The sequence below is a fragment of the Henckelia pumila genome, chromosome 3, assembly GCF_033568475.1.
Source record: "Henckelia pumila isolate YLH828 chromosome 3, ASM3356847v2, whole genome shotgun sequence".
NCBI classification, from domain to species: domain Eukaryota; kingdom Viridiplantae; phylum Streptophyta; class Magnoliopsida; order Lamiales; family Gesneriaceae; genus Henckelia; species Henckelia pumila.
The window spans coordinates 30,362,788-30,375,580 of record NC_133122.1 but is presented as its reverse complement, the minus strand read 5'-3'; the positions used below and the strand labels follow the sequence as shown (position 1 = coordinate 30,375,580).

At 33.4% G+C, this 12,793-nt stretch overlaps 1 protein-coding gene across 1 annotated transcript; it reads right to left on the bottom strand.

Moving 5' to 3' along the window:
- Positions 1-11,079: 11,079 nt before the first annotated feature.
- Positions 11,080-12,173, bottom strand: LOC140888367 (uncharacterized). The gene is made up of 2 exons (XM_073296046.1): positions 11,976-12,173; positions 11,080-11,934 (listed from the first exon to the last, which is right to left on the bottom strand). The coding sequence occupies exons 1-2, from the start codon at positions 12,171-12,173 to the stop codon at positions 11,080-11,082; spliced, it is 1,053 nt and encodes a 350-aa protein (XP_073152147.1).
- Positions 12,174-12,793: the final 620 nt, after the last annotated feature.

The following is a 12,793-nucleotide window of genomic DNA, read 5'->3' as shown; positions in this document are numbered from 1 at the left end:
TACCAAAAAAGACAACGCTTTTTTGAAGCGTTGTCTTTTCCAAATACAACGATACTTAAAAAGCGTTGTCTTTTCCAGAAACGACAACGCTTTTTATAAAAGACAACGCTTAAAAAGCGTTGTAATTTTTAGATACGACAACGCTTTATAAGCGTTGTCGTTTCACTTAAAAAGCGTTGTCTTTTCCAGAAATGACAACGCTTTTTATAAAAGACAATTCTTAAAAAGCGTTGTCATTTTTAGATACGACAACGCTTTTTAAGCGTTGTCGTTTCTGAAAATGACAACGCTTTTTCCGCGTTGTCTTTGAGCGTAGTCTTTTACAACACTGCCTACGACAACGCTTTTTCGGGGATATTAACAACGCGAAAAAAGCGTTGTCTTTGGCCGTTTTTCTTGTAGTGATATATAGTTTTGATCTCACGCACCCTTGGATGCGGGGATCCACGTCCATGCTCAAAACAACTTCGATTGACTTGAAATTTTCACGATATGATCGTCTCGAAAATGCGAATTCAACGATATATTATATGATACAAATTTCAATTTCGGTGGTCGGAGATTTGAAAATGATCGGAAATTAGGTGAAATATGCAATTTTCGGCCATCTTCATATATTCGACCACCGAAATTTAAATTTGTATCATATAATATATTGTTGGATTCGCATTTTTGAGACGATATTACCGTAAAAATTTTAAGTCAATAGGAGTTGTTTTGGGCACGGGGTGCACGTGGATCCCCGAATGAGATCAAAACTATATATATATATATATATATATATATATATACATGTAGCCAGAAACTGGATTAGGCAGTTTTTTGAGGGGGACAAATTTTTTCTTCTTTCAAACCTATGAATTATTGGAAAATCAAAATATTCCTATAAGAAAAATAAATATTAAAATATGAATTCATTTATGCACAAAATAATATTAACAAAATATGTATTATATTCGGATGTAATGAAAATAAATTCCAACAAATATTAATTTTTAACGATGAATTTTTTTAAAAATTTAGAAAATAATATTCGAGTTGACTTGATTTGGTCATGTGCAAATATAATAAAAAAAGAAGAGCGTCAGATCTAACACATGAACAATACCCATATACTAACAATATCGAGAGTAATTCTCCGAATAATTTGCAAACAAAATCCGGCTGCCAGACCAAATCCTGGCCAGCTATTAATGCTTCCAAGATGGAAGGAACCAAACACATTTAATGATTAATACGGATGAGAGTGGTTAATGGCTAAGCTTAACCTTAATTAAGTAAAGTGACACGGGATGATAATATAATACGAGGGGAACACTAAATCTCCATCCTAAAAATGACAAGAGTAGGTTCTTTATGAATCCGATCGAAACTACTTTGATACCACTTGTTGAGAAGTTATTCGATCAGATTAATGTTAAATAAATACCAAGAGAAGCATTAATACTAACTATAACTTATTTCATAGTGTTAATAGAAAATAATTAGGATTTTAACATAATATGATTTATTGATTTTAATTAAAAAAAAGTTTCCTCGTCCCTCATATTTGTCATATTATAATCATGTTAAATTTTATAATAATTACAATGTAACTAGAATTGTGTAACATTATATCGTTTTGTAAGAAAATTAAAATCAAAGCGCATCTTATAAATTGACCTATTTTGGGTTTTGTTTCTACACAATATTTTGTATATATATCTGTTTTCACTTTCAGTTATTTAAAGTAGCAATAATTTCATTTTGTGTGAAATTTTTCGCATGGTGTTGATATAACAAAAGAGATGTTAGTAATTTCCAACGCCATGACTTTAATACCCAACATTGTTTCAATAACGTAACATCGGTATCATGTCGGCTTTAAAATAAAAAAAGAATTTAAAGTTGGATAAAAAAAGGAAAAGTAAAGACCAATTTGTTGCATGTACTAAATTTTATTTTGACTTTACTTTCTTATATATATATATAATATAATATAATAATGATATAATAAATAAATATAGATAATTAATATGGGATTAATGTTTGACACTTTGACTAACTCTAGTGAGGGCCGAATTAAAACGTCTATTGCATGAGGACCACAGCCACTTGCTACTTAATGTTTCTAGGATTCAAACATGTCATACAAGAAATTAAGAGAGAATTAATTGCCAATGGAGTTCACATCCAAGCTCATTATTACAGATAATATAATTATATATTAGGAGCGTAGATGAATTGAGTAGACCGGATACTAGTTTTTCGAGTGAATTCCAAGATTATTTGATTTGCATGTTTTTGAAATTATCGTCGGTATCAAATATATCAGAATAACTAGATAGGTTTCGAGATTTCAAAGCTCGAATGTTCGTCTTTGTCTGTTGAGTAATATATTTTGTAAATATATGTAACATTATATATTGCATTGCCTTCAATTAATGCATTTAAATTTGAATGAATAAAAGAAAATTGAGGTTGACATCGAAGTTTTATTCCAGTCCAATTTCCAAAACAGTATACTACTCCCTCCGTCCGATTACTTAGTCATGTTTCATTTTTCACACAGATTAAGAAAAATTTATTGGAAAAACAAATTTTATATAAAAATTTTATTTTATCCATATTTAATGTATTAAAGAATGATTGCACAATTTTTAAGGTGTAGTTAACATATGTATATTAGTAAAAAAGTATAAAATATTACTAAATATGATATATGACTATATATTTGAGATATACAAAAAAAAACGTAAACAATATAATTGGAACGAAGGAAGTATTATTTTTCAATCACGAGCATTGATTGTTGAAGAAATTGAGCTAGTGGTCACCGATAAAATAATTCATCGGTAATTCTATAGTTATTAATTATAATAAAGCAAATTCGAGATTAAGAACTGTATAATCAATCAAAAGTAAAGGAAATTATATTATTGAACATTTGTCAGCAGAAAAATATAATTATATTTATAATTTTATTAAATGTTTTTTTACAACGATGAAACTCTCTATCCTTCGTTGTGTGTAGGATAAAACATCAAGCTATAAGTCTTTTTTATTTATTTATACTAGCGGTCGGGCACATGCGATGCGTGTGCAACAAAAAAAATTGATATAAAGAAATATATATATATATATAATTTAATACATTATGATCTTCAAATGAAAAAAAAAATTAGGTATGTATTTATTTAAAAAAATAAATTAAAGTTGATGGTGGAATAAATAGAAGAAAAACCACAACCACGTACACAATTTCTTCCACAACCACGTACACAAGAGAAAACCATTTTTCTCTCTCTTACAGTTAGCGACATAGTGGAAATTAATTGGAGGGTAAAACGGGTAAGAAAATTGGTGTCCTCACATGATCAAATCAAACAAAATAGTTGATATAGGAGTCTCAACTATTATAAAATAGTAGAGATAAACAATAGGCACCTGTCCTTATCCCTACTAGGGGTGGTTTGGTACGGCATACCGCATACCGTACCAAAATTTTTGATACTGATACCGTACCAAAAATCCATACCGATACCCTATCGAATACCGAAATTCGATACGGTATCGGTATGATACCGTGTATACCGATTTTTTTAAACTATTTTTTTTTAAAAAAAATATCGGTATACGCGGTATCATACCGATACCGGGTATACCGATTTTTTTTCGACATACCGAAATACCGAAAATTTGAAAATCTTATATCGATATCGATACCAAAATTTTCGGTAGATACAGTTTTTTTTCGGTACGATAAAGGCAGTATGACGACATTTCGGTATTTTTCGCCAGACCTAATCCATATTGCTTGACTCTCGATAACGGTCTTCGGCAGGCATCTAGTTTTTGAATGGAAGGAGTATCAAATAATAAATACTTGTTGAATAAATTGCCAAATAACGTTGATGCTAATTAATAAGGGTTGGCAAATAATTAAGTTCATTGAATTTCCACTATTCAGCCAGTCTATTCCTATCACCAGACACCTAATTGGAGTGGAACAAATTGAACAAAAGTGTATATATTATGTAGTGACGTTTATCGTCAAATTTATACTACACACAAAAGTTTGGTCCTAAAACAATTATTATATATGGTGCATTCCATCATCTGAATCATATATCGCTTTTTTTTTTTATTTATTTACTTATAATTTGTTTTTGGATCCCTAAAGGCTAAAAATTGGGATTGACATAGATGTCTCTTAAGTTTCACCCGGTCAAGTCATGAATGTCTCTTAAATATACATGTATATATAATTAAACTACATTTGATATCATAGTCTGTTTTTTTTAAATACCATGCAAAAATAGTCCTGTCAATTAAATTACAAAAGTAATTCATTTTCTTTACATCCAGTATATATACTTGTTCATCTGACATTCATTTTCTTTATTTTGTTATAAGTTTTACATTTGATAAAAAAGATGTATCGAACGCATAAAGTATAAAAGACTAAACGTAAATTACGAGTAAATAATGATATGACTCCTACATTAAAAAAATATCACTATAAATTTAAAACGTGCATATGTGTGTGATATAATCGCCAATGCGGAGAGTGGAACATGATTCATGTATGACCTATGCCGAGGGTGGAACATGACCCATGCAATATGACGCGCCATGTCTTTTTCTACTTTTTTTTTTTTTTTTTTTTTTGGAATTTTTTTTTTAAGTTTACCGTTATCATATTACATTTTCACTTAAATTTTTTTTTTCGAAAATACATTTTTGTGCTTAAATTTTGATCCCAAAAAGTAAAGAGAAAAAAATAAAACAATAATAACCCAAAACGTCATTATCCCTGCGATCAAGTTTAGAAAGCATTCTGTTACAGATTTAAGCTAATCTTGCCACAAGTTTCTGTGGGTTTTCACATAATTAATCAAGAAGGAAACGAAAACAATATAAATTAGTATTTGGGAAAGCTTATAAAAAATATAATTTTGTGGAAAAAAAAATTGAGAAGCTTTCTAGAAACTCTGACAAATACTGCCTAAGAGACGAATTATGATACAAATCAGACTCAGGGCGACAGCCGGGCTCGGCACAAGGGGCAGGAGCTATTGACCGAAACCCACTGCGCGATGCAATTTACGTGGAAAACATGGCCACAGGGGACCTGCGTACCCCCTGCTCCGCCCCTTCTGAACCCTTTCATGCACACAGCGCAGCGACCTCCGCCGGTCACCACCTCCGGCATTTCCTCGAACAGGATGTTTGCTGGCGATATGGGCCTGGCTTCAGGTTCATTCAAGTCAGCAGTTGAATGTTCCGGCATGGTCAAGGCTTCATCGAGGTCAAAAACTTGATCGATTTCGAACATCGGCAACATGATTCGGCACTTGATAGAATTCAGATAACAGATGGGGGAAATGGGATTCTAGAAATGATATTTGATGTGGATTTTGGGGTCTGGGGAGATTGAATTTATAGTGGTTGCGGGAGGTGCGAAGTGTCCACGCAACTTGATAGGTGTTATTGTATTGTATGTAAGAAAGTCAAGGATAACACAATTAAAATATTTAATGGCAAGTTGCAAGATGTGAAGGGGACAAGTGGTGATGTCGAAGGAAGGTGATTATAAAGGTAACTTTTTAATTTTATATAATTATTATGTGTTAAAACTTAAAAGAGAGTTAGTAGATTAACACGTTTTTCTTATTTTTGCCGGAACTTTTTTTTTTCTTTTCATTATTTACTTTTATTCTAATGTTTCGTCTTGTTAGGAGGGTGGTAAACGAATCGAACTAGTTCACGAATTTTTTGTATCACATTAATTGGTTAAAATTTTTGGGACTGATATATATGGAAACAATCCTTCACCTCTTAAGCTTTTGGGGTTGAGTTATGCCTAATTAAATACATAATCTTAATATGGTATAAGAGTTCAGACCCGACGTTATGTATTGGACTACACATGTACTTGACACACCCGTTAATATCTTCACTTACTTGGACCACCCGTTAATATCTCCATACTCAAGATGTTCATTTCTGGACACGAAGAGGTGTGTTAGTATGTAATCTCGTTAATATCTTCATACTCAATATGTTCATTCCTGGACACGAGGAGGTGTGTTAGTATGTAATTAGCTTTTGGGTTGAGAGGTCTAAGGTTCATAATCTTAACAACGCTGAATGCTTAAATAACAATAAAATTATCGTAAAAAAAATAACCATAAAATTAGAATGATAAAGATTGATTTATTTTTTTGGGAAAATCTCTCACTCTCACACACACTCTGACGCAAACAATCTGTATTTTATTGAAATGTCAACATGACATCAATGTTCCTCTCTCTCAGTTTTAATCTGTATATAACTGAAATGTCAACATGACATCAACATCTATTTTAATCTGTATTTCACTGAAATGTCAACATAACACCATTGTTCCTCTCTCTCAGTTTTAATCTATATATCACTAAAATGTCAACATGATATCAACAATGTTCAACATCATGTATACATTCTACCAGAAGAGGAAAGATAATAACAGTGATATATCCAGTTTTGAAAATTGTGTTTAATTATTTATTTTAAAAAGTCGAAGATAACAATATTACTAGGTTCTTGTTTGACTAAGGTTGAGTAAGGAAAAAGATGGCAGCTACTTGTTTTAGGTCCACCACCACTCTCTCATTAATGTTTTTAGGATGGTCAAACTTGTCATTTCCACACGAAAGAGAGTGCCAATCGAACAATATTTTTTGTGCTTAATTTTCTCTCGAGTGATACTATTTAAGATGTATATTCACATGAGCTTGAGCCCTTGAGCCCTTGAGCCAATGAACCTCATGTCTGGCTTTTTTCGATTGAAAACGCTACGGGCAATGAAACTCAGAAAAATCCGTGCCTAAATCAATATGATTAAATTTGAATCAAAGGAAATTGTGCTAAGGAGATAGTACAATAATATTGAAATTAAATAACTTTATGTAGTTTGTGGTCGTAAGATATTTAAATATATGGTTTCACTTAATATATGAGTCATGAGACACACACACACATATTTAAATTTTTATATATTATTTCGGTATTTTGGTATTTTGATATTTTACCTAAATTTTCAAATTCCAATACCGTTACCGTAAAATATTCGGTATATCGAAAATTTTATATTTTTTCCTATCCCTATTATAATACATACATATATATATGTATATATGATCACCATATATTCAACTTTTTTTTTTATAACAACAGATCCGTACGTGTCACCATGCTGATATGCGTACTAGGTAAACTTTGGATTAACACATTAGTAATGTTATTGGATATGTATTCTGAATTCTGAACAAACAGCAACAATAGCAGCAACAATAATGAACTAGTCGATGCGAGAGAATCTCTCTATCTGCAAAACGAAATTGCCCGCTAACAGTGCTCAACGTTGGCGGCAATCGTCTCTAAGATACAACGACTCACGATCGTGATATAACAGCACTACAAATACCACGAACTTCAGCGAACAAAAATAAACAAAACTTTCTTTTGAGAGAGTGAGGGAGAATTAGCAGAAAATAGAAATCTGATGTATATACGCTATCAGATGTTCCAGATTTTTAATTCTCTGCGTTATATCAATCATATATATAGCCTAAGACTCCAAATAACACGTCTTATGGCATAAGGATGCAACCCATGATAGAAAAAATCCAAAAAGAGTCGTAACTTTTCGGAACACAAACGGCGCGCTCGAGCGGTAAGATTTGACCGCTCGGGCGGCCAAAGTTCTGTCTTGCATATGAAGCGATGCGCTCGAGCTGTCCTGCAGATGGAGTGCTGCGCTCGAGCGGTAATATTTGTAATATTATTTTAACTAAATTTTATCCAAAAAGAATAATTGGAGTCCCGCAGATGGAGTGCTGCACATGACGCGATGTCTTGAAATAGTCAACCGCTTATGTAAACCAAGTCAATAGTATTTACATAACAATACTCCAACATATTTTGTTCTCACGTTGTGTCCATTTCGACCCTGGACCATATCTTATATTCATAAGCATTTCAATCAAAGCGGCCAATACTTTGCACTTTTATAGGTGATCTCCTATCAAGAGTATCCTGTGGTACTCAACCTTATAGGTATAGGAATCATTAAAAAAAACTTAACCTCACCAAATTTTGCAGGTATTTTCTACTTGGATGTTCTAGGAATGAGAGAGTAAAGATTCCAAGTATTAAAACTAATATTTATAACTTAGTTGTCCCATTGAACCAAGGTTTTGGGATCTCCAATTCTCAAGGTTGGGTTACCGCTATAAACATTTTATTTTGTCGATTTTAAACTCATTCCTCTTAGTAGTTTATACATTTGATCTCTATGTATACTTTTTGTAAGCGGATCCGCAAGCTTTTCCTTTGACTTTACATAGTCAACCGAAATAACCCCATTCGAGATCAATTGTCTTATGGTATTATGTCTTTGACGAATATGTCGAGATTTACTATTGTACCTACTACTTTGTGCTCTTTTTATTGCTGACTGACTGTCACAATGAATAGTAATGGAAGACACCGGTTTATTAATTCCAACAAGGAATATCTTCTAGAAAGTTTCGAAGTCATTCGGCTTCTTCCCCAGCTTCATCTAAAAAAATAAACTCAGATTCCATAGTCGACCGAGCTATACATGTTTGTTTAGAGGATCTCCATGACACCGCTCCTCCACCAATTGTGAACACATATCCACTAGTAGACTTGGAGTCTTTCGTGTCAGAAATTCAATTTGTATCACAGTATCCTTCTAGGACCACAGGATATTTTGTATACAGTATTCCATAACTTGAAGTGTATTTCAAATATCCAAGCACTCTCATTAGTGCTTTCCAATGATCCTCACTTGGATTACTTGTGAATCGACTAAGTTAATTTACTGTATATGCAAGATCAGGATGAGTACAATTAGTTAAGTACATTAAAATTCCTATCACCCTTGCATATTCCACTAGTGAAACAGGTTCTCCTCTATTTTTGGCTAAATGTGTACCCAATTCCATAAGTGTTCTAGCCGGAGGACGATTTGTGGCATTAAATCGTTTAAGAACCTTTTCTACATAATGGGTTTGTGATAAAATAATTCCAGCAGATGTTCTAGAGACTTTAATCCCTAGAATAATATCACACAATCCCAAATCCTTCATGTCAAAATGTTGTCTCGACATCTTCTTTGTTTTCATAATCAATTCAAGGTTGCTTCCCATAATTAACATGTCATCTACATAAAGGCAAACTGTTACATATGCATTTGTAGTACCTTTAATATAGACACATTTGTCACATTCATTGATTTTGAAACCATTTGACAACATTGCAGTGTCAAACTTTTGATGCCACTGCTTAGGTGCTTGTTTAAGTCCATACAATGACTTGACAAGTTTACAAACCTTTTGTTCTTTTTCGGGTACAATAAACCCTTCTGGTTGTTTTATATATATTTCTTCTTTCAATATCCATTAAAAAATGCAGTTTTAACATCCATTTGGTGAATCTCAAGATCATGCAATGCAGCAATAACTATGAGAATTCACGAATGGATGTTATTATAGAAACCAGAAAGTAGGTATCGAAGAAATCATATCCTTCCTTTTGTCTAAAACCTTGAACCACTAGTAGAGATTTATATTTATCTATAGATCCATCTTCTTTGTATTTCTTTTAAGGATCCATTTGGATCCCAAAGGTTTACATCCCGGAGGGAGATCAACTAACTCTCACATATGATTATGCATGATGGAATCTATTTCATTTTGTATGGGTTCCTTCCAAAACGGAGCCTCGGGATTTGATAACGCTTCTTGAAAAGTTCTTGGTTCATTATCTAAAATATATGTTAGAAAATCAGGACCAAAAGACTTTTCAACTCTAGCTCGCTTGCTGCGTCTTGGTTCATCGTTGGTTTGTGGAGTTTCAATTGTATTTTCATAAGTTCACTTGTTCGAACTTATTTCTTTCCTTTCTTTACAAGGAAATATCTTTTCAAAAAACACAACATTCCTTGACTCCATGATTGTGCCTTCATTTACATCAGAAATTGTTGACTTATGCACTAAGAATCGATATGCACTACTATTGTATGCATAACCAATAAATATGCAGTCAACCATTTTAGGCCCAATTTTTATTTTTTTTGGCTTAGGTACTTCTACTTTATCCAAACACCCCCACACTTTGAGGTAGTGGTAAGAAGGTTTACGATCTTTTCATTGTTCATATGGTGTTTCATCTTTCCCTTTGATTTGAATTTTGTTTAAAATGTGAGTTGCTGAGAGAATGGCTTCACCTCACATATTTTGAGGTAAGCCAGATTTATTAACAACGCGTTCATCATTTCCTTTAAGGTTTGATTCTTGAGTTCTGCAACGCCATTATATTGAGGTGAGTATGGTGATGTTTTTTGATGAATGATGCCCGAAGTTGAGCAAAATTCTTCAAAAGGAGCCACATATTCTCCACCTCGATCACTTCGAATCATTTTTATCTTTGAAATTCGTTGATTTTCAATCTCAGTCTTATATTTCTTGAAAGTTTCGATTGCTTCATATTTGATTTTCAATAAATATACATAACAAAATCTGGTGCAATCATCAATGAATGTTATAAAGTACTTATTTTCACCTCGTGTTTGTACCATTTTTAAATCACATACATCAGTGTGTATTAATTCGAGTGGCGTAGTACTTCTCGTGACAGAATGAAATAGTTTTTTAACCATTTTTGCTTCAACACAAATCTCACACTTATTTTGTGAATTTTTTTAAACGTAGGTATTACATTTAAATTTTCAAGTCGTTGCAACGTATTGAAGTTAACATTTCCTAATCGTTCATGTCATAAATCATAACTTTCAGTCAAGTATGCAGAACCAATAATTTTATTCGTCACCTCAGGGTGGATAACATTCATTAAATTCAATTTAAAGAAACCACTATCTTGGTACCCTTTACCAACAAATACACCAGATTTGGTTAATACAAACTTTTCAGATTCAAATACCATTCTAAATCCTGCCTTGCTCAAAAGAGAACCCGAAACTAAGTTCTTTCGAATGTCTGGAAAATGTAGCACATTCTTGAGCGTCACCTATTTGCCCGAGGTCATTTTCAACACCACGTTTCCTACTCCAACAACTTCAAACGTTGCGGAGTTTCCCATGAACAACTTTCGATCCCCAACGGTGGCATAGGTGGAATACAAATCTTTTTTGGCATAAATGTGGCTCGTAGAGCCAGTATCGATCCACCATTCTCTTGGATTATCCACCATGTTGGTCTCACAAATAACAACACTAAGATCAATATCATAAATCGCTAAAGGAACATACCTTTGTTCAATCATGTTTGCTTGCTTTGGTTTTTGATTTTTGTTATTTTTCTTTTGAAGTCGGCAGTCCCTTGCCATATGATTCGGTTTGTCACAGTTGTAGCAACTTCCCTGGAATTTCTTTGCTTTCCCCTTTCGCTTTCCATCGTGGGGATGCTTCCTCTTGTGACTCATACTTGATTCCGTCAGATTTTTTTTGGCCTCGGTTTCCATCATATTTTTATGTGACTTGGCCTCAGTGTTTCTGTTGTCCTCGTCGATGCGAAGTCTCACAATAAAGTCTTCAGGTTTTAACTCCTTATGTTTGTGCTTAAGGTAGTTTTTGAAGTCCTTCCATTGCGGTGGCAACTTCTCAATGATAGATGCGACTTGGAACGGTTCATTGATCTCCATTCCTTCGGCCAACAAGTCATGCAAGATAATTTGTATTTTTTGCAATTGATTCATCACAGTTTTTGAGTCTATCATTTTGAAATCGAGAAACTTGCCTACCACAAACTTCTTTATGCCTGCATATTCAGTTTTGTATTTCTTTTCCAAGGAATCCCAGAGTTCCTTGGCAGTCTTCACAGAGGAGTAGACACTATAGAGAGTGTCATCAAGACTATTCAATATCTAGTTTTGACACAGAAAATCACCGTGATTCCATGCTCAACCGCGATCCTTCTTTGGGTGTCAAAATCGCCTTCAACAACGACAGGGGGATCCTCCTTGAGAAATCTAGACAGATTGAGTGTGGTCAGATAGAAGAGCATTTTATGCTGCCAACGTTTGAAGTCGGCACCAGAAAACTTTGGTGGCTTTTTTCCATGTGCGGGAGCTGAAGCAAGCGGAGTGAATGAAATGGTAGTCATATTCAGAATCCGAAAAATACAAAAATTTCGTCTTGCGATTGTTATCAATCTCTATATCGACTAGTTCATTAATTATTGTTGCTGTTATTGTTGCTGTTTGGTTCAGAATTCAGAATACATATCCAATAACAAGTAAATCACGTTGGACAGATCCTGTGTGACAGTTTGCCCGAAAAAATATTAATCGAAAGATCAAACATCAGGGGCGGAGCTTATTGCCCACACTGGGCCCAAAAAAAAAAAGGGATATATGGCCTAGTTTTCTAACCAGCACACACTACTTAATTTTTTTATTAAAAAAAAAATTGTGAAACCCAGTAGCCCACTACACATTAAGATTGACCCAAATTTTGTTTTTTTAATAATTCCAATTCCACCTTGCACAAATCTTCTGCTGCGAACTGCGATAACTCAAGTCGGAACCTTTCTGAATCGGCCGCTGCTCTCAAGTCTAATCCTTCAAAGATCGTCGTCACTCGTCTGGGGCCAGAGATTCCGTGAATTTTCTTTTTTTTTTTTTTCTAGATTGGTCTCCATATTTAGGTATGTAAAAATATAAATAGGCCAGTAATTTTGTTTCTGATGAGATATTAGGTTTCAATTGAACTTCTTATTTATTG